The sequence below is a fragment of the Typopeltis vanoorti genome, chromosome 22, assembly GCF_054136105.1.
Source record: "Typopeltis vanoorti isolate ZY-2024b chromosome 22, IOZ_Tvanoo_1.0, whole genome shotgun sequence".
Taxonomy (NCBI): domain Eukaryota; kingdom Metazoa; phylum Arthropoda; class Arachnida; order Uropygi; family Thelyphonidae; genus Typopeltis; species Typopeltis vanoorti.
The window spans coordinates 23,296,310-23,318,912 of NC_143570.1; the positions used below are offsets into that span (position 1 = coordinate 23,296,310).

General features: G+C 36.2%; 1 protein-coding gene across 1 annotated transcript in view; it reads left to right on the forward strand.

Annotated features, from left to right (window-relative positions):
• The window catches only part of LOC150094212 (AFG1-like ATPase), a 299,001-nt gene that overhangs the window by 182,661 nt on the left and 93,737 nt on the right, over window positions 1-22,603 (forward strand). Inside the window, exon 7 of the mRNA XM_090411886.1 lies at window positions 11,841-11,899. Coding sequence (XP_090268012.1) covers window positions 11,841-11,899 — 59 coding nt within the window. The remainder of the gene's footprint in view (window positions 1-11,840; window positions 11,900-22,603) is intronic.

Here is a 22,603-nt window from a genome sequence, read left to right on the forward strand (position 1 = left end):
GTTAAATAGTAATGGCCCTAAAACAGACCCCTGAGGCACTCCACTAGTGACTTTCCTTTTCCTGGATATTGCACCCCCATACACAACTTGTTGATACCTATCAGATAGCCAGTCTCCAATCCAATGCACTAATCTAATATCCAACCCCATCTGCTCTAGTTTGACTGTCAACTTATCATGAGGTACTCTATCAAAAGCTTTTGTGAAATCCAAGTATATTACTGTGTATCCTTCTCCTCTGTCCAAGGAAGCAGTCACTCTATTGTAATAAGTAAGTAGATTACTAAAACATGACCTCCCTTTAGCAAATCCATGCTGTCCATCAAAAATTATACCATTGTTGTCAACCCAACTCTGGATCCTAGTTCTCACAAGCTTCTCCAACAACTTAACCACAACACCTGACACACAGATAGGCCATAGATATGGGACGATACAATCAAAGAAATAATCAAAATGAAAAAAAGAAGCATATCATAAATGGTTAAGCAGTAAAAGATTAGAAGATGAAATAAAGTATAACAGAATGAGAAAAGAGAAGTCAGAGAAAGACAGAGAGAATTATGAAACCAATTTTTTTTTCTAATTTTAGAACATGACTCATATATAATAAGACCCAATGTATATAACATTTTGAAACATAAGTACAGATACTACAGAAACTATAAAATTAAACACTGAATTGAAATTAGAGGAATTTCTAAACTCCTATACAGAACTGTGGACAGATAAATATTTTTTAAAAAATAACTGGCACACATTCAATGATAATGAAATGGAAATAACCACAGAAGAATTAGAAATGAGCTGGAAAGAAACAAGAAATGGAAAATCACCTGGAGAAGATAAATTAGGTTCAGAATTATATAAATATACAGGAATGAGATTTAAAGAAAGACTTATTCTTTTTTTAAAATAAAATCTATTCAACAAGTAACCCCCCAGTAGAATGGAAAAAAACAATAGTGATCCCTATTTTTAAAAAAGGTAGTAGAGATGACCCTAAAAACTATAGAAGTATAAGTATTCTAAATTCTTGTTATAAAATATATAGCAGAATTTTAAATAAACTAATAAAATATTCCGAAGGCTTCTATTTTAGAAGCACAAAATGGATTTAGTAAAGGACGATCATGTATAGACCTGGCCTTTTGCCTAAAATTGATAATAGAGAAAAGAAGAAAATACAATTTAGAAACACATATTACATTTATTGACTTTGAAAAAGCATTTGAGAAAGTTAAAAGAAGTATTTTATTTAGCAAATTTTAATGAAAATGAAATGAAAATACCTCTAGAAGAATTGGAAATCAGCTTGAAAGAAACAAGAAATGGAAAATCATGGAAATCACAAAAAAAAAAAAAAAAAGAAAATTGGGCCATCCGTGGAAGTTGTGTAAGGGTGTTAGCAAGGATGTGCGGTCCAGTTTTTTTTGTGTGGAGACTGGTGAGTGAGTGGAATGGATTGCCAGAATTGGTTGTGAGCTCCCTGACAGTGAATGGATTCAAGGAGAGGTATGATGGGATTTTTGTGTAGGTTGGTTGATTTGGGTCTCCCACAGTGAGTCTCTGGACTCCATGGAGATGCTGTAAATGATAATACTAATAATAAAAGACAAATACTAAATAATATTCTAAATGCTATCATAAGTATAGATGAAAATAATCAAATACAAATGAGGTTAAATTATGAAGTGTCTTATCCAAGAGAGATAAATCAAGGAGTCTGCCAAAGATGCCCCTTTCAGCAACTCTTTTTAATATTTATTTAAAAAATAATAATAAAATGGAATAAAAATTTCCATCAAGGGATTAAACTTTCTACTACTGTAAACTTAAACACTCACATTTTGCTGATGATCAAATTATTACAAATTCCGAAGAAAATTTGCAGAGGGATTTAAATTTAAATGCAATAGCCAAAGATTATGGAATGATAATATCAACAGAAAAATCAAAAACAATGGCCTTTCAAGGACAAAATCCGATAAGAACTAAAATAGTATTAATTAACAAGATTTTAGAACAGGTGAATTCATTTAACTGCCTATGATGTATGATTACATATGAAAATGAGAAAGATATAAACCTAAAAAGGAGTATCCGGAATAAGGGAGAGGAATTGGTGGCGCAGATAGCATCAGCCTGGCCAAAAATTATTGCGATCACTGAGACGTGGTTGACAGAAGAGGATATAACAACAGGAATAGAAGTCGCTGGGTATAGCATTTTTCGTCAGGATAGGAGGGAAAAGCGTGGTGGTGGGGTACTGCTTATGATAAGTGATGACCTATGTCCTCTAAGAGTGGAGAATTTGGAAGGAAGTGAGACAAATGATTTTGAGAGCGTATGGTGTGAGGTAGAGGTAGGCAAGACAGGATATTTAGTGGGGTGTTGCTACAGACCCAGGAGCACAGAGGATGGGGACCAGGAGATGTTTAGACAGCTAAGTTTGGCAAGTGCAAGAAGAATGATTGTTATGGGAGATTTTAACTTCAGTAGTATAAATTGGAGAGAGGAAGATGCATGTAGCAATAGGGGAATGGAATTTCTAGAATTCTTGAGGGACAAATGTCTTAGGCAACATGTAACAGAGGGAACAAGAGGTTCAAAAGTTTTGGATTTGGTTATAGCATCAGAAGAGTTGATAATAACTGAGTTGACGTCTCTCCCACCAGTTGGAGAGAGTGACCATATGGTGTTGACTTGGAAAATGAATAGACATGCAGGAGTATCAAAGAGACGGGAACTTATGTGGAATTATAAGGCAGGTGATTATAATAGTCTTAGATGCCAACTTTGGGAAGTTTCATGGAGGGAGGAATTGGAAGGCCGGGATATCACTAGTGCGTGGGAAATTGTGAAAGAATATTTGTTATCAGCAATGGTAAGTTGTATACCACGAGTGAAGAAGAGGACGTAATTTGGAGTAAAGTGGTTGACAAACAATATTAAACAGGAATTGCATGCGAAAAAGAGACTATGGAAGAGAGATATAAGGAGACAGGTAAAGAGAAGATGCATGAGGAATATAAGACACAGGCCAGAAGAGTGACTAGTGTGGTAAGGAAAGCGAAACTGGAATATGAGAGGAGATTGGCCCTAAGATCCAAAGAAAATCCTAGGGAATTTTTTAGCTATGTGGCCAGTAGGAGGAGAAATGACTGTGGAAGAATGATATTGTGGGATAAAAATGGGAATAGAGTGACTGATGCAGAGGACATAGTGGAATTGTTCAATGAACACTTTATTGGAGTATTTCATCCTAGAGGAGTCAGTTTTAATGCTAGAGGGATAGGACTGGTTCGAGGTCTGGAGGTACAGGAGGAGAGTGTGTTTCAGATACTGAGTACTCTGGATGTCAGTAAAGCTGTGGGACTGGATGGTATTTCACCACAAGTTTTGAGAGAATGTGCTAGGGAATTGACAGTGCCTTTAACGTGGCTTTGCAATGAAAGTCTGGCTTTGGCAAAGGTGCCCAGGGAATGGAAGGAAGGTAAGATAGTGCCATTGCATAAGGGTGGTAACAGACTGGAAGTGTCTAATTATAGGCCAGTCTGTGTGTCATCAGTAGTTGTTAAGATCTTGGAGAAAGTAGTGAGGGACCGTATACAGCATTGGGCAGATGAGGGTAATGTTATCTGTGAGAGTCAACATGGATTTGCGAAAGGACGCTCTTGTTTTAGCAATATGCCAGCCTTTTATAATAAAGTTACAAGAACATTAGATGAGGGAAAGGCATATACTGCAATTTTCTTATACTTGGCGAAGGCATTTGACAGGGTGCCACATGATAAGCTGATATTTAAGTTGCAGCACATGGGTCTGGATGTCAGATTGGTCAACTGGATTCAGGATTGGCTGTCTGATAGGTATCAGAGAGTTGTGTATGGTGGAGCAGTTTCCAGGAGGCAGAGGGTTACAAGTGAGGTCCCACAGGGCTCAGTACTAGGACCTATATTGTTTAACCTTTATATCAAAGACATAGCCAGTGGATTGCAGGGGGATATTTAGCTGTTTGCGGATGATGCGAAGCTGGGAAGGATTATTAGTAATAGTGCAGATGTGGTAGCCCTGCAAGAGGATTTAAATAAGCTAGATAGATGGGCAAATGAATGGGGGTTTCAGTTTAATGCAGCAAAATGTAAGGTCTTGAGGTTTGGGAAACATCGATGGGATGCTGCATACTCTATGGGAGGAGTTATACTGGAGGAAGTAGGGGAGACAAGAGATCTGGGGTTGATGATTGATAGAAACCTGAAGTTTAGGGGACATATTGCAAAGGTAGTGAAGGTAACACAGAGGATTGCTGCTATTATGAGAAGGACACTGACCTGCAGAGATAAGAGGGTTATCATTCCGTTGTATAAGTCTCGGATCAGACCACACTTGGACTATTGTTCTCAGATTTGGTCCCCAGGATTTGAAGGGGATAAATTAACTGTGAAAAGGATACAAAGACGGATGACAAAGATGATTTCAGGACTGTACAAGGATAGTTATGAGGATTGGCTGAGAGAATGTGGACTGCAGAGTTTGGTGGATAGAAGAAGGAGAGGTGATATGATTGAGACTTTTAAACTGTTGAGAGGTGGTTACAGGGTTGACATTGGGGAGTTCTTTCGCTTGGTTGAACAGCGGGAAGGAGTGATGACAAGAGGCCATCCCTGGAAGTTACGAAAGGAAACCGTGAGCAAGAGGGTAAGGAGTGGTTTCTTTCTGTGGAGGGTGGTTGAGCCGTGGAATGCATTGCCTGATGGAGTGGTGGGAGCGAGAACGGTCAGTGGGTTTCAAGAGTGGTATGATAGACTTTGTGTTTCTCAGGGGGGGGGGGGGACCTCCCCTCGATGAGTCTTGACAGACTTTATGTCTTAGGAAGGACCTCCCACGATGAGTCTTTTGACTCCTTGGAGGCCTGAATAATAATAATAATAAAAATTGCAAAATATTTAAAAATAAGCGTAATTAACTCTGTAACAATAATTGGTTTATATGCCCCAGAAGAAGGAAGAGAACAGGATAATATTGATTTTTATAATCAGCTACAAAACATATATAATAAAATAAATAAAAATGATTACGTAATTTTAGCAGGACACTTAAATGCAAGAATTGGAAACATGAAAATTAATAATAATATGATAATACATGGAATACATACTCTAAACAGGAATGGTAAAAAATTGATTGACTTTGTAGTTTATAATAACCTAAAAATAATGAATTCCTTCTATAAACATAAAGACATACATAAATATACTTGGGCAGCAAGAGGATGGAAATCAATATTAGATTATTTTATTTTAAATGAAAAGACATCAAAATTTTCACTAGATGTTAGAGTTCACAGAGGATATGAAATAAGCAGTGACCGCTTCCTTGTTAAAATAAAATTAAGATTACCACCTAAATGGCTACAAGTAACAAGAACAGAAAGAAAATTTGAAACATTTGTTTATAAAACTAGACTGTTGAATGACACAAATGTAAAATGGCTATATGAACAAAGAATTAACCAATATCCAGATAAAATAAAACAAAATGAAGAAATAGAAATATCATCATCATCATCATCATCAAATTCCTGCTATGTACCCTCAAGGGGTGTACAGGATATGACAGTACTACATGAAAAAATTACATCATTACTAACTTCCTATCTACAATTTTCCTCCAAATCAGTCTGTTACTTGTCAAGACTCCAACATTATCAGATCTTTTATTTCTATCATCTAAGGCACTTTGTACCATATCAATCCACCTATATCTTGGTCTTCCTCTGGGTCGTTTTCCTGCCATCCTGGCAGAGAACACTTGTTTTGCTAATCTTTCCTCTCCCATTCTATTTAAGTGACCATACCACCTGAGATTAGCTCTGCTAATGCATTCCTGGATGCTGACAATGTCAAGTTCTTTCCTAATATCCTCATTTTTAATATGATATTGCCATTGATCCCATCTGTTCATGCCTCTAATCTTTCTCAGGAATCTCATATCTGCAGTCTCTAGTCTTTGGTCAAGTTTTTTACTTCTGACCGAGCTCTCAGATCCATAAGTTAAATCTGGTTTGAACACTGTCTTGTATACAGCTAATTTAGTGTTCCGACTAATTTCTCTCTTATTCCATATGAATTTATTCAATTGACTTCCCACCATACCAGCTTTGCTGATTCTGTTGTCTATTTCTATATTTAATTTACTATCTTCAGTAAAAATTGTGCCTAAGTAGCTGAAATGTTTTACTTGTTCCACAGGTTCTCCATTCACAACACAGTTGACATTTTCAATGATTCTGCCTATTTTCATTGTCTTTGTCTTTTTATTGCTGACCTTCATACCATATCTATTACAACAGCTATTCAATTTAGTCAGAGAATCTAGCAGACTTGTAGCGGATTTATTTAGAAGTATAACATCATCCGCATAAAGCAAAGAGCTGACATTAACATCTCCAATTTTGATATCAGGTTTAATACCACTTTCCTTCATAAGGCGATCCATATAGATAATGAATAACAGAGGGGATAACGTACATCCTTGTCTCACACCAGATTTAACATTAAACCATCTTCCTGTACTTCCTTCAATTCTAACTGTTGACTTACAACTCAAATAAAGACTAAGTATTGCTTGATATAATGCCCCATTGACACCATATAACTGCAGCGTATTGAATAGCTTCTCTCTTGGCACTGCCTTTTCCAAATCGACAAAACTTAAATACAGATCTTTGTTATATTCCCATGCTTTCTCGACTATTTGTCATAAAGTGAAGATCTGATCCTGACAGCCTCTATTTGGCCTGAATCCAGCTTGTTCTTCACCAAGCTTTTCTTCCACAATTCTTCTCAACCGTTTCTCAAGTATACTTGCATATATCTTACCAGGCACACTTAGTAGGGATATACCTCTGTAATTCTCGCATTCAGTTTTATTTCCCTTTTTATGTATGGGTACTATGAGAGCTCTACTCCAATCATCGGGAATTCGTCCCTCTGTCCAGGCTTTCTGAACTATGCAGTGCAGCCACTGTAAGACTCTTATACCACCATACTTCAGCATTTCTGGTCGAATATCATCTACTCCTGCTGCCTTTCCACATTTCAAGCCTTTGATGGCTTTTTCTACTTCAAGTATGGATATGTATTCCTGACTGCATGCCTGGTCAGTGTTTTTTATCACTGTGCTGTCATCACTGCTTGTTTAATTTAGCAGTTTTTCAAAGTAATTACTCCATACTTCGAGGATATCTTTTTCTCCTGTTTTCATGTCACCTTTATCATCTCTAACTCCTTTTACAGTACTCTTTCCTCCATTCCTAAGCTTCTTCAACAACCTCCAGAATATTTTGTCACCTTCTTGATATTTATTTTCTATATTCTTGCCAAAGTCCTCCCATGACTTTTGTTTAGCTAGTTTTATACACTCTTTAGCTTTCTTACATTTGTCTCTGTATTCTGTAAGAGTAAAAGCTCACTTATTTGACAGGAACTTTTGGTATGCTTTCTTCTTTTCCTTCACTGCCTCTTTAACTTCCTGTGTCCACCAGGGAGTTCTGATTTTTTTTATCCTTGCACACAACCTCACCACATGCCTCTCTGGCAGAATCAGTCAATGTTTTCTTCAGAGTTTGCCACTGAATCTCCAAGGTTTGATTCCTGTTCTCAAACTCTTTCATTTTCTTTTCAATAATCCTTCTGTATTTTAGTCTACAGTTCACATCTGAGAGCTGCTCAACTTTTATTCGCTTTAAAACTTTCTTACATGTTATTCTTTTCAATATGAAATTCAATTTTATCCTGCTCAAGACTAAATAGTGATCACTTCCAATTTCAAATCCTCTGTACACTCTGGTGTCCTGCACCAGGGAGAAGACATCACTGTCAACAATAACATAGTCAATGAGACTTTTCTTATTCCTAGCCTCTTCTCTCCATGTGAATTTGTGCACATTTTTATGTTGGAACATGGTGTTAGTAATAACCAGTCCATGTCCTGAGCAGAAATCCAACAGATATTTGCCATTATTATTAGCTTTGCTCTTTTCTCCAAATTTTCCCAAAATATTTTTGTATGTCTCGCAATCATTTCCTACTCTGCTATTTAGATCCCCAACAAGGACCAACTTTTCCTTTTTCATTGTGTCAGTTGCTTTTTCTAGAGCGTCAAAAAATTCCTCCACTTCTACCTTAGTAGAACCTTCTGTGGGACCATAGGCACAATTAAGTCTCATTGTCCAGTTCCACATTCTCATATTTGTCCACATTACTCTACTTGAGACTGACTGCCATTCAAGAAGATTAGCCTCGTATTTTGTGTTGAATATGCTACTCCTTCTTTTCCTTGATTGTCATTGCCTGAATATAACATTTTGTATTTATTGCTTAGAAAGATCTCACCAGTTTTGGTCTTTTTTGTTTCAGTTACCCCTATTATGTCGATCTGGTACTTATCTAATTCCTCAGCTAGCTCCATTTCTTTGCAATGGCTTAATATAAAAACGATACTAAATGCAGCAGCAAATGAAAGCTTAGGAAAGACCAAAAAATTCAATAAAAGGAAAAAACTGAAGATCTGGGATGATCCAATCAAAGAAATAATCAAAAAGAAAAAAGAAGCCTATCACAAATGGTTAAGCAGTAAAAGATTAGAAGATGAAATAGAATATAAAAGAATGAGAGCCATAGCTAAAAGAGAAGTCAGAAAAAGACATAGAGAAGCATGGAACAAATTTGTTTCTAATTTAGAACCTGATTTATATAAAATAAAACCCATTGTATATAAGAGATATCAAAGAAAACAAAATTAAATACCGAATTGCAATTAGAAGAATTTCTAAATTACTACACAGAATTGTGGACAGACAAATATTTTAAAAAATACAACTGGCAAACAATTAACAAAAATGAAAAGAAAATAACTAAAGAATTAGAAATCAACCTGAAAGAAACAAGAAACAGAAAATCACCTGGAGAAGATAAGCTAGGTTCAGAACTAAATAAATATGCAGGAACAAGATTCAAAGAAAGACTTTTTTTTAAATAAAATTTATTCATCTGATATCCCCCCCCCCCCAGTAGAATGGAAAGAAGCAATTGTGATTCCTATCTTTAAAAAAAGTAATAGAGATGACCCTAAAAACTATAGAGGTATCACTATACTAAATTCCTGTTACAAAATATATAGCAGAATCTTAAATAGCAAACTAATGAAATATTCCAAAAACTTTATTTTAGAAGTACAGAATGGATTTAGAAAAGGACGATGATGTATAGACACAGCCTTTTGCCTAAGATTAATAATAGAGAAAAGAAGAGGATACAATTTAGAAACACATATTGCATTTATTGACTTTGAAAAAGCATTTGACAAAGTTAAAAGAAACATATTATTTAACATATTAAAAGAAAGACAAATACCAAATAATATCCTAAAAGCTATCACAAGTATATATGAAAATAATCAAATACAAATAAGATTAAATCACAAGCTATCATATACGAGAGAGATAAACCAAGGGGTCCGACAGGCATGTCCCCGCTCAGCAACTATTTTTAATATTTACTTAAATGAAATAGTAATAAAATGGAATAAAAATTTACATCAAAGAATTAAACGTTCTCCTACAGTGAACTTACGCACTCTCCTGTTTGCCGACGACCAAATAATAATTACAAATTCTGAAGATAACTTACAGAAAGCTATTTTAGATCTAAATGAGATAGCCAAAGATTATGGTATGATAATATCAACAGAAAAATCAAAAACTATGGCCTTTAAAGGACAAGATCCAGCAAGAACTAAAATAGTAATAGATAATAAGTCTTAGAAGAGGTGAATTCATTTAACTACCTAGGATGTATGATCACATATGAAAATGAAAAGATATAAATGTAAAAATTGCAAAATATTTAAAAATAACAGGTGTAATTAACTCTATATTTAAACCAAACCTAGTTCAAAAATAAACCAGACTAAAAGTATACAATACGTTAGCCCTAAGTCTTAATGTATGTAAGCAAAATCTGGACAATAAAACAAAAAGACAAACAAAGATTAATAACAGCAGAAATGAAGTTTGTGAGAAAAACTGCAAAGTATGCCCTGTTTACCCTGTTTAATCACAAAAGAAACGAAGAAATTATGAAAGAATTAAATCAAGAACAAGAACCAGTAATGGAAAAAATTAAAAAATATAAACATAAATGGATGGAACACGTTCAAAGAATGAAAACAGAAAGATTACCAAAACAAGCCTTAAAGTACAAACCATTAGGAAAAAGAAAACCATGACGTCCTCTTAAACGATTCAACGATGACTTATAAGGCTGGAACAGGCCATGCTAGGCCTAAATCCTTGATACGCATGATGATGATGATGAACTCTGTATTCAAACCTAATCTAGTTCAAGAACAAAGTAGATTAAAAGTATACAGAACATTAGCCTTACCAGTCTTATTGTATGGAAGTGAAATCTGGACAGTAAAACAAAAAGACAAACAAAGATTAATAACCTGAAACAAAATTTATGGGAAAAACTGCAAAGTATACTCTATTCGATCACAAAAGAAATTAAGAAATTATGAAAGAACTAAACCAGGAATCAGTAATAGAAAAAATAATGAAATATAAACATAAATGGATGAAACACATCGAAAGAATGAAAACAGAAAGATTACCAAAACAAGTATTAAATTACAAACCATTAGGAAAAGAAACCAGGATGTCCTCTAAAGAGATTCAACAATGACTTCTGAGGCCAGATTAGACCATTGTAGGCCTAAATCCATGAAAAGTATTATGATGATCATTATATTTTTTTCCTTATAGGCCGTGTATTTTATCAAAAACTTTCTCATAATCTATAAAGGCTAAATATGTCTTCATATAAAATCATTGTTTTATTTTCAATAATTTCGTTTAACATATTTGACTTAAAATTTGCAGTTCAATTTAAAACAATTTAAAATTCTCTATAGATATTATCTACACAGGATATTTCATGTCTGATACCATTTTGTTCTGCTGAAAGTAGATTGGAATATTTCTAAGTCTTTTATTCAATTTTTTACTTTATATTATAACATGTATTTTATAACCTGTATTTAATAAACTTATTCCTCTGTAATTTCCACAATGATCTCTATCCCCTTTTTTAAATATAGACATAACTTTAGCTTTCAGCTAGTCTGATGAACGCTGACATTTCCGCCAACAGTTATTTATTAACTTGTAAGAATTTTTGATATAAATATTATTTACTAGCAAAAATTATAAATTTTGTATCAACTTTTAAGATTTCATAGCTTAAGAGTGCCTAGAAAGTAATAGCTGGAAAAAAAAAATAAAATCAAGAAAGAAGCAAGCATATTTTTTATATACCTTTAAATTAATTTAGAGGTTACAATGACATGCATAGTCAAACAAGAGCATTTTGTATTTCAAAAAATGAAAATAAAAAAACCTGAAAAGGATTTAAAATTACATTCATTTATTAGGGCCCTGGAGCCCACTTTAGTCAATTAGCTAGTATGAATTGCCTGTATGTTGTTAATCTTAAGTTTAATATTGATAATGCACAATTTTGTTGTTAATTTTAAGTTTAGGATTGATAATGCACACATTCTGCAATATAATTGTGTTACATTTGTGTTATATAATTGTGTATGTAGTGGAATTGATTAATATAGTGATTTTCAATATTCATTGTGTTATTTAAACAATTATATTTTTAACTAAATTTGCTAAATTATTTTTACAATATTAATAACTTTTAATTTTTTAATATATTTTTTAAATTAATTTTTTAACTTCACTATATTTTTAATTCTTTTCTTAGATTTATACAAACATGGATTACAGCGAAGTAATTTTTTACCTTTTATAAAAGTCTTAAAAGTAAGTATAAAAATTAATCCATAAAATATTAATATATATAATATATATATATATATATATTAAAGAATAAAAATAAAGTTAATATTGAACATGCTGCAGTGGAAATGCAGGAGAACAAAATAGACATAAATAACCAAATAGTGCTTGAATGCTATCCTACACAGGACAAAGCATGAAATTGAAAAGTTGCAGAAGTGGCAAGAGATTAGCAGGACTGAGAAGAAAGCAGATGGTCCGAGGTAAAAATCCAGATCATGTCAACAAATGAGAAAAACATAATAAGGAGAAAATTATGTACGGGGACTCAATGAACAAAGTGGTACGTAACAAAAGTATAACAAAATCATGTTTCACTGGCACAAAAATCAATAATGTTAGTCATGCCATCAGGAAGCAAAAAGGTAAGGCAAAAGCACTAGGTTTTGGTCGGCACTTATGATCTGAGAGGTATTCTCTGAGGGCGAATGTGAATGAGTTGTTGAACGAAGCAAAAATGAAGGTCAAGAAGGTAAAAATTGTAAGTCTCCTGTCACTCTCTGATAAAGGCCAGTTGAGCAAGAGGGCATTTATAACAAATGAATCAACACACAAGTTATGCAGAAGAAATGATGTAGAGTTTCTGGATCTGTGGCCTGTATTTGATGGAAAGAAGGATTCCTATAATGCTAACAGAATGCATCTAAATGGTTTTGATGTTAAGTGTCTAGAGAGAGCTTTGTTCACCAAGCATGCTGAAGTGAAGCACAAATTCAGGAATTCTTAAGCAATTAGGGTGAACACAGGTGAATTTGTGTGAAGCGAGTGAGTGTGAGAATGATCAATGAGTGTGAAATCTAATGTCTCAAGCCTAAATATTGAATAGGATGGTCATTTCTGGAAGTAAAAGTGGTTGGGGGGCTTAAAGGAATGCTGCAGTTTCTATATACTAATGCCAGAAGTATCAGGAACAAGAGGGAAGAGTTTTTGGCTTTGGTTATATGAACCTCACTGAAAGTTATAGGCATTAGTGAGACTTGGCTAACAGCAGATGATGTAGTTCCAGTGATAGAATGTGAAGGTTTAGTATTTTCAAGGAAGATGAGAACATAGTATGGAGAGAGGGGTACTGCTGATGATAGCAGATGAATTGCAGCCAATAAAGAATAGGAAATAGGCAGGAAGGTTGCTGTTCATATGAAGCAGTCTGGTGTGAGATCAAGACCAATGTGACAAAACATGCTGTTGGCTGCTGCTATAGGCCAGGAGGTTCCAAGGATGATCTGTATGATATGCATCAGCAAATTATTACAGTGAGTGCAGGTCAAGTGATTATTACAGGGGATCTTCAACTATGGAGATATAGACTGGAGGGAAGAAAGAGCACATGGCAGGAAGGAAATGGAATTTATACACCTACTAAAAGATAATTACTTGAGACAGCATGTGATGGAGGGACTAGGGGTGTGAAAATTTTGGACTTGGTCATAGGATCAGAAGAGCTATCCATAACTAAGGTGGCCACGTTGCTTCTGATTTGGGAAAGTGACCATGCAATCCTGACTTCAGAGATTACAAAAAATGAGGAATATTCTGTTAAGAAGGGATCCACATGGAATTATAAGGCAGGTGATTATAACAAGCTTAGGAACTCAAAGCTGTGCCATGGCATAAAACCCTGCAATCAGTAGTGCATGGGATATAGTTAAGGGGCATCTAGAGAAAACTATATTAAATTGTATATCTAAGGTGAGGAGGATTAATCATGTAGGAGTTAGATGGATGAGTAATATCATTAAGCATGAGCTGCAGAAAAAGAAAATCCTCTGGAGAAAGGTGACCAGCAAACTCATGAACAGTACGAGGGTCAGGCAAGAAGGGGGGCCAGCATGGCAAGGAAGGCAAAATCAGAATTTGAGAAGAAATTAGCCAAGCAGGCCATCTGAAATCCCCAAGAGTTCTTTCACTGTGTGTCAAGAAAGAAGAAGAATGACTATGGAAGAATAACCTTAATGAGTGCTGATTGTCACGAGGTGATAGAAACAGATAAAAGAGTTTAGTTATGATATGATAAATAAAAAAAATAAAAAAAAATTATAAAAAAGCTTGAAATCAATTTGATTGTATCTAGATAAAGTAAAATTATGGAGGCAAAAATTTAATAAGTAATCATTGGATAAATTTAATTTATTAATAAAATAACGTGTGTGTGTGTGTATATACATACATACATTCAATAATTTTAAAGACTTAAACCACCGAGATAATTAAGAATAAAGTTTAATAATGACACAACTAGTTTCATTAGTAAGCTAATTTCATCAGGTGTCAAAGTACAATGGTATATACAAAAAAGGCCAACAGAAACATTACACACTAACAACAACAGAGCTATCGAAAACTGTAGTTAAGTTTAAATTGGAGACCGCACTTCAGTTCTAGCTACATTTTTACGCATGTCTGTGATCTCGCGAGAAGTTCAATGCCAGCACTGAACAGCAGAGCTATGCGAATCTGGCAAATTGTAGCCAAATTTGCTATTCATGTGGGGTAGAATCTTTTGACTCCAGGATATGTCTTTCAAGTTCATCGTAACATTTGTGAATATTAGAAGTTTAATTCCACTCTATTTGATGCTGGCAGTCTTCATCAGAGTTTACAGAAAACAAGACATGGCTGGCAAGGGTGCTGGCTCAGATTCTATTATAAGCGATGTCTCTTTTGTGCTCTTCAAGACGGAGAAAGATTGATTTATCAGTTTGTCCATAGTAAGGTTTATCGCAACTACAAATAATTCTGTATACTCCTGAGAACTGAAGATGGTGATGTTTTTCTTTAGCCTGACTAAGGATAGATAGGAGTTTTGGTAAAGTAGAGAAGCACGTTTTTATGTTGAAGTTTTTTAAAATTCTAGCCAGTTTGGGGGAAAGGTAACTAATGTAAGGTAAGGAGATGTAAGCTCTGGGGGTAGTAGAATCTTCATTGGTTTGTTGACAACGGTGAAAAAGAAGTTTCTCAATACTTTTTGGTGCGAAAGCATTATTGATAAAGGTCCTTTTGAGGAAATTAAGTTCATTTTGAAACTCTTCGTCATCTGATAATAAGGATCTGGCCTACTGCTCAAGAGGAGATATAATGCCATATTTCTGTGGAGGGTAGTGGTGAGAAGATGCATGAAGGTATGTGTTGGTTTCCTGAAGATTGAAATTTTATTATTATCAGTACTTCTGGTTAGCTTTATATCTAAAAATGAAAGACAATTGTTAACTTTTAGCTCAGAGGTGAATTTGAGTTTGTGATGAAAGTTATTTAGAATGATCCAAGAAAACTTTGAGGTTATCTGGACCTTGTTCCCATATAAGAAAAACATCGTCAATATAATGGTGCCAGTTCGGCCACACTGAAACCTAGAATCTGGCTCTGTTCTCTGTTCTCAGATAACCTCAAAGTTTTCTTGGATCATCTAAATAACTTCCATCACGACATCACATTCACCTCTGATATGTCAATTAAACATAGAAGGCATAAGTAGGGCTAAATGCGATGTTCTTACTAAGATCCTGAATTACCATCAAATAGATGTAGTTGTAATACAGGAAACTCACACTAAGGATGATCTATATCTACTAACGAGAGGGAAAATATATGGTTACAATATGATTAACTACAGAAACCATCCCAAATATGGTGTGGCAACATATATAAAAAATAACATTTCTAATTATAAGATCTGTGAACCAAGCACCAGCAAGGACATATATAGTGTATCTATTATAATATCTGGTTATACTGTAACCAACGTATATAAACCTCCCTTAGTTAAATGGCCTGATCCTGTCCCAGCAACAACAACAACATCCAAGCATAATCCTGGGAGATTTTAATAGTCATCACTCCCTTTGGGACTATAGAAAGGATGACCTAAATGGTACCCTACTAGTGAACTGGATGGAAAATCAGAACCTCTATCTGATCTTTGATGCCAAAGATAAACCGAACTTTCTCTCCTCTAGATGGGAAAGAGGATATAATCCTGATTTGTGCTTCTGTACTGCAGACGATAATGGTGGCCAAATTCCCATCTCTAGGAAAGTATTAGACAGTTTTCCAAATAACCAACATCAATCTATAATCTATAAAGTAGGCCTAAATATTCCAATCATAAGAACAGTATTAAAACCTAGGTGGAACTTTCTGAAAGCTGATTGGGATTCTTTTAAGAGACAGGTTGACACTGTAATAAGATTTATAAAGCCCACTGTAAATAATTACAATAGATTTTTGGCATTATTATTGATGCTGCCAAACTAACCATTCCAAGAAGTTTTAGGAGAGATTATATCCCAGGCTGGAATAGTGACAGTGAAAAACTGTATAAAGAATTCTCTACTATAATAACCCTACAGTAGCCACTGAGCTACTGAAGTCTTTTGACAATGCTAGAAAAGACAAATGGATTAAAACAATGAACAATCTTAATTTTACTCATTCCAGTCGAAAAGCTTGGTCCCTGATTAGGAATCTTGACCTTAATACAAGGACTTCTGGTAAACTGCCCACCATAGATCCAAAACACATTACAAAGCATATAGTCTCGATGACTAAATATCCTCAATATAGAGTAGCTACGAGAGAGAGGTGAAACAAACACTAAAAAATCTTAAAACAGATCTTCCACCATCATCACTATCTCAGGCTTTCACTTCCCAGGAACTTACCCATGCAGTTAACTCATTGAGGACTGGGGAGGCAGCTGGACTCGATAACATCTACCCTGAATTCATTAAGAACTGTGGACCAAAAACTATTAAATGGCTTACTGCTATGTACAATAATATCCTGGACTCTGACATACTTCCATCAATTTTTAAAAGATCTAAAATCATTGCTGTGTTAAAACCTGGCAAAGCCCCTACAATTGCTTCCAACTACCATCCTATCGCCTTGTTAAACATCTGCCTGAAACTTCTCGAAAGAATGCTATACAGCAGAATTTCTTCAAGTATACATAACAGAACTCCACAGAAACAGGCTGGCTTCAAACCTGACAGAAGTTGTTGCGATCAAGTACTGGCCTAGACAACCTTTATAGAGAACAGTTATGAAAAATAATTGAAAACAATAGCGGTATTCATGGACCTCTCTGCTGCCTATGGCACAGTGTGGAGAGAGGGTCTTATCTTAAAATTCCTAGAAACTATCCCATCACCAAAACTACCCAACCTAATTAATGAAATACTAGCAGACAGATGGATACAAGTATCTCTCAGTGAATCCAAAAATAAATTCTTTAAGATTAAAAATGGCCTACCTCAGGGGTCAGTTCTTGCCCCATTGCTCTTTAACTTATATATTAGTGATATCCCAGAGACAGCACCACAGCGATTCATGTATGCTGACGATATTGCCATTGCAACTCAACATTCCAAAAAGCTGAGAACACCTTAACTGAAGATCTGGCTGTACTTGATAAATACTTTAGACGATACCGATTACAATCTAACCTGAACAAACTGAAGTAGCATCCTTTCGTTTAAGTAATATCCAGGCCAACTATATCCGAAAAGTTTACTTCAGAAATGAACAGGTGAAATTTAACAATCGTCTAAAATACCTAGGACTTACCCTAGACAGAAATTTGATATTTAAATATCATCTGGAAAATTAAAAACTCATAATAATATAATGCATGAACTTGCTGGTACTTCTTGGGGGTGCTGATGCCAACACACTGCGTACTACCACACTGTCTTTGGTCTATTCTACAGCAGAGTATTGTGCTCCTGTGTGGCTGAACAGCACACACTCTTCTTTAGTCGATGTCCAGCTGAATCAGACTATGAGGATAATCTCTGGAGCTTTAAGATCTACTCCTTGCTACTGGCTCCCAAGTCTCAGTAATATAGCCTCTCCCTCGCTCTACAGGACCCAAGCCTTAAGCAAATTATGGACAAAAATAATTGGAAACAGTTCCTTGCCTATCCACCAAGACATTTCCTTCCATACTTCACAAAGACTGAAATCCAGGCAACCTACCTGGAGAAGTGCAATACAAATAAATGATCAGAACTTTGACCTATGCGAGTCATGGGAAGAGTATTGGTTTCAATGTACCTCCAATCTTCAAATTCCCATTTCAAATCCAACATCTCGTCTGGAGAGCTTCAATCTCCCTCGACATGTCTGGACCACTTTAAATCGGATTAGAACAGGACATGGGAGATGTAAGCATCTCTTGCATAAATGGAGCTGGTCCGATACTCCAAACTGTGAATGCAGAAGAGAGATCCAGGCTATCAATCACATTGTGCTTGAGTGCCCTATCTGGTCATTCTCAGGTTCTAAAGAGGACTTTTTTATACTAATCCGAGAATCCCTGGAGTGGATCCAGGATTTAAGGATTAATCTCTGACTCCTGATTCTTAATTTTGATGTTTAATTATTTCAACCTAGTGTACCCCTTTTAATATGATTTTTACAATTGTTTTTATGTTGTTTTATGTAATTTGTATGTATTATCCTGAGACCTGTACATCATACACTAAATAAATAAATAATTCACCTCTGAGCTAGCAGTTAACAATTGTCTTTCTTTTTTAGATATAAAGCTAACCAGGAGTACTGATAATATTAAAATTTCAATCTTCAGGAAACCAACACATACAGATAGATACCTTCATGCATCCTCTCGCCACCACCCTCTACAGAATTATGGCATTATATTTACTCTTGTGCATCAGGCCACATCCTTATTATCAGATGACAAAGAGTTTTAAAATGAACTTAAGTTCCTCAAAAGGACCTTTATCAATAATGGTTTTGCTTCAAAAAGCATTGAGAAATTTCTTTTTCACCATCATCAACAAACTAATGAAGATTCTACTACCCCCAGAGCTTACATCTCCTTACCTTACATTAGTTCCCTCTCGCCCAAACTGGCTAGAATTTAAAAAAAAAGTTCAACATCAAAACGTGCTTCTCTACTTTACCAAAACTCCGATCTATCCTTAGTCAGCCTAAAGAAAAACATCATCATCATCTTCAGTTCTCAGGAGTATACAGAATTATTTGTAGTTGTGATAAACCTTACTACAGACAAACTGATAAACCAATCTTTCTCTATCTTGAAGAGCACAAAAGAGACATCTCTTATAATAGAATCCGAGCCAGTGCTCTTACCAGCAACGTCTTGTTTTCTGTAAACTCTGATGAAGGCCGCCAACACCAAATAGAGTGGAATCAAACTTCTAATATTCACAAATGTTACGATGAACTTGAAAGACATATCCTGGACTCAAAAGAAATTGCCCTCGATTCTACCCACATGAATAGCAACCTTAGCTACAATTTGCCAGATTCACATAGCTCTTCTGTTCAGTGCTGGCGTTCTCGCAAGATCACACGCACGCACGCGTATAAGTGTAGCTAGAACTGAACCGCGGACTCCAATTTGAACTTTACAGTTTTTGATAGCTCTGTTGTTAGCGTGTAATGTTTCTGTCGGTCTTTTTTGTATATGCTCTTTGTATTTTGACGCCTGACGAAGTTGGCTTACCAACGAAACTAGTTGTGTCGTTGGTAAACCTGCTCGGTTAGCCGAGTGGCTATGCTCTTTGCGACCATATGCCTGGGAAAGGAGTGTCCTGGGTTCGATTTCCATTGTCTTAAAGATTTTTCTAAGACATAGCCAAGTTAGCCAGTCTTGGGCATGGACTGCAGGGTTTTTCTCCCCAGTTTATCTGGGGGTTTTCCTCCCGCAAGCAAGCAAACCGCTCCCGAGAACACACACAGCTACAGACATAGGACACACTGGGAGGCATAGGGCTAGCCACCTTATCCTCAGGATGGGTGCAGCTTAGAAGGGCTAAAGACAGCCCGTAACAGGCCACTAAGCCTAATACCTGAAGGGAAGAAGACTAGCTGTGTCCTTATGAAACTTAATTATCTCTGTGGGTTAAGTCATTAAAATTATTGAACATGTTCATAAACCAAGTCAATTTGCATACAAATATATATACGAGGTAGGTTCCAAAAGTTTCTGACCTGACATACAAAATTTGCACTGATTATAAAATGCTGTGTGTGACAGATAGCACCATCTATGGGAAGGTTAGTATACCAGCTTCAACTCTCTACCTGTGTCATTCAGTTGGAGGCACTTGTATGACTAACACGTGGTACTTAGTGGCTGCAATGTTAAAAAATTAGTACTGCACTGTGATAAAGTTTTTCACCAAAGAAGGGCTTTCTCCAAGCATTATTAAACAGTGATTGGATGGTGTTTATGTGGAAGCTTCTCCTTCATATTCCACCATGAAGGAATGGGCTAAGCAGTTTCACCTAGGAAGAGAGACCATTGAAGATGATCCTTGTAATGGTAGGCCTGTGGAAGTGATTACTGAGGAAAATGCCTCTCTTGTTGAAGAGGAACTGCTCAATGACAGATGGCTGAAGGTGAAAGAAATCTCAGCAACATTGGGGTTTTCTGTAACAACCTTCTTTTGCATCATTCACGAGAAGCTTCACATGACGGTCAGTGCAAGGTGGGTGCCTCGATTTCTCTCTTCAATTCAAGAACATTGTGTGACCTGTTCTCACAAGTTTTTAAAGCTTTGCCAAGGTAATCAGACAGAAGTGCTGGAATCCTTTGTCACCAAGCCATGGTCCATTATTATGATCCTTTTTTCAAAAAGGAATCCATGGAGTGGTGCAAACCAGGTGAAGCACCCCAAGAAAAGCCATGTCACTCGGTCCACCAAGAAGATCATGGCAACAATCTTTTGGGATTGCCATGGAATTCTCTTGGTTGACTTCAAGGAAAGGAATATCACCATGAATGCAGAATATTATGTTTCACTCCTGCACATACTGCGTGACACCATAAAGGATATGAGACAATGAATGCTAAGTAATGGTGTGAAGGCTGCAGTGAAGGACTGTTGTTTCCAAGAGATTGAACACCCACCCTATAGTCCAGAAGTAGTGCCCAGTGACTGCTATCTCTTCTCGAAACTGAAGAAAGATCTTTGAGGAAGAAAATTTGCAGATGACAATGAAGTGAAATATGCAGTTTTAGGCCATTTTGCAGACAAAAGTACAGACTATTTTTTCACAGGCATAGAAATGTTAATTCAAAGATGTGAAAAGTGTGTTGAAATGAAGGGCGATTATGTTGAAAAGTGACACAGTTGTTTTCTTTCTATCTCCTCTAAAAATTAGTCAGGCCAGAAACTTATGTAACAACCCTCATATATATATTTATATACAGTGGTGTAACTTGGTCTGTAAGTGTTTTGCAAAACGAGCAAAAATTTTTAATAAATTTTAACTTGATAAACGAGCGAGGTCTTGCAATACGAGTATTACCTATATGCTTTGTCTGTTGAGCATCATGTGATCACAAGCCGCTCGGGATTGTGGGTAATCGTCTCTCATGCTCAGTCTCAGTCGGCATACCTCATTCGTATAGTCAACATTTGTGCTAGCGTTGTGACCATGTGTGTGTGTGCATAAAGCATTTTTTTATTTTGTGTCTAAATGTAGTGACTGTTCTTTATTAACTGTACTACGACAATGGTCCCAATGAAGAAAAGGGTGAAAAGGAAGGCAGGAAGAAAAAGGAGATGATTACGGTGGAAGTTAAAAAGGAAATCATCGGGAAGCACGAACAAGGTATGCAAGTGGCTGCCATCGCAAGATTTTATAAGAAGTCTACGTCAACGATTTGCACAGTATTAAAGAAGAAAGAAGAACTAAGGGGGCTAGATGTAGCAAAAGGAGTCACGAGAGTATCAAAGCAACAGCCACGTATTCTGGAAGATGTAGAAAAGTTGCTTTTGGTGTGGATAAACAAGAAGCAACTAGCAGGTAATACTGTGACCGAGAACTTGATCTGTGAGAAGGCAAAGGCCTTGTACGCCAACCTTGTAAGTAAACTGCCAGGTACGTCTACAGAAAACGAATAAGGCTTCAAGGCGAGCAGGGGATGGTTTGATAACTTTAAGAGGAGAAATGGCATCCATAGTGTTGTAAGGCACGGAGAGGCTGCGAGTTCAACAGAAAGGCAGCTGAGGTGTTCGTTGCCAAGTTCCAGAAGCTCATGGTTTCCGAGTGTTACCTGCTGCAGCAAGTTTTTAATTGCGATGAGACGAGGCTTTTTTGGAAAAAGATGCCAAAGAGGACCTACATTACAGCAGAAGAGAGTGCAATGCTCGTTCACAAGCCCATGAAAGACTGTCTCACCCTCTTGCTGTGTGCTAATGCAAGCGAACAAAGTCAAGCCCCTGCTCATGTATCATTCTGAGAATCCATGAGCCTTCAAGAAATGCAAGGTGCAGAAGAGCCAGTTACACGTTATGTGGAGGTCAAACAGCAAGGCTTGGGTCACTCGTATCTTGTTCGTTGAGTGGATTAACAAGATCTTCGGTCCTGCAGTGAAGAAATACCTTTTAGAAAAAAAATTGCCACTCAAAGTCTTGCTGGTTATGGATAATGCTCCTGCTCATCCTCCAGGCCTTGAGGACGACTTACTGGAAGAATTTGAGTTCATTAAGGTCAAGTTCCTTCCTCCCAACACCAACCTTTCAAAAATCATTTCCACAACTGCATCAAGATCATCGATAAATTCTGGGATGGGGTCACCAAGAGAACCCTTAATTCTACTTGGAGAAAACTTGGTGAATGAGGACGACATTCAAGAGCTGGTGGAGGAACATGGCCAGAAGTTTA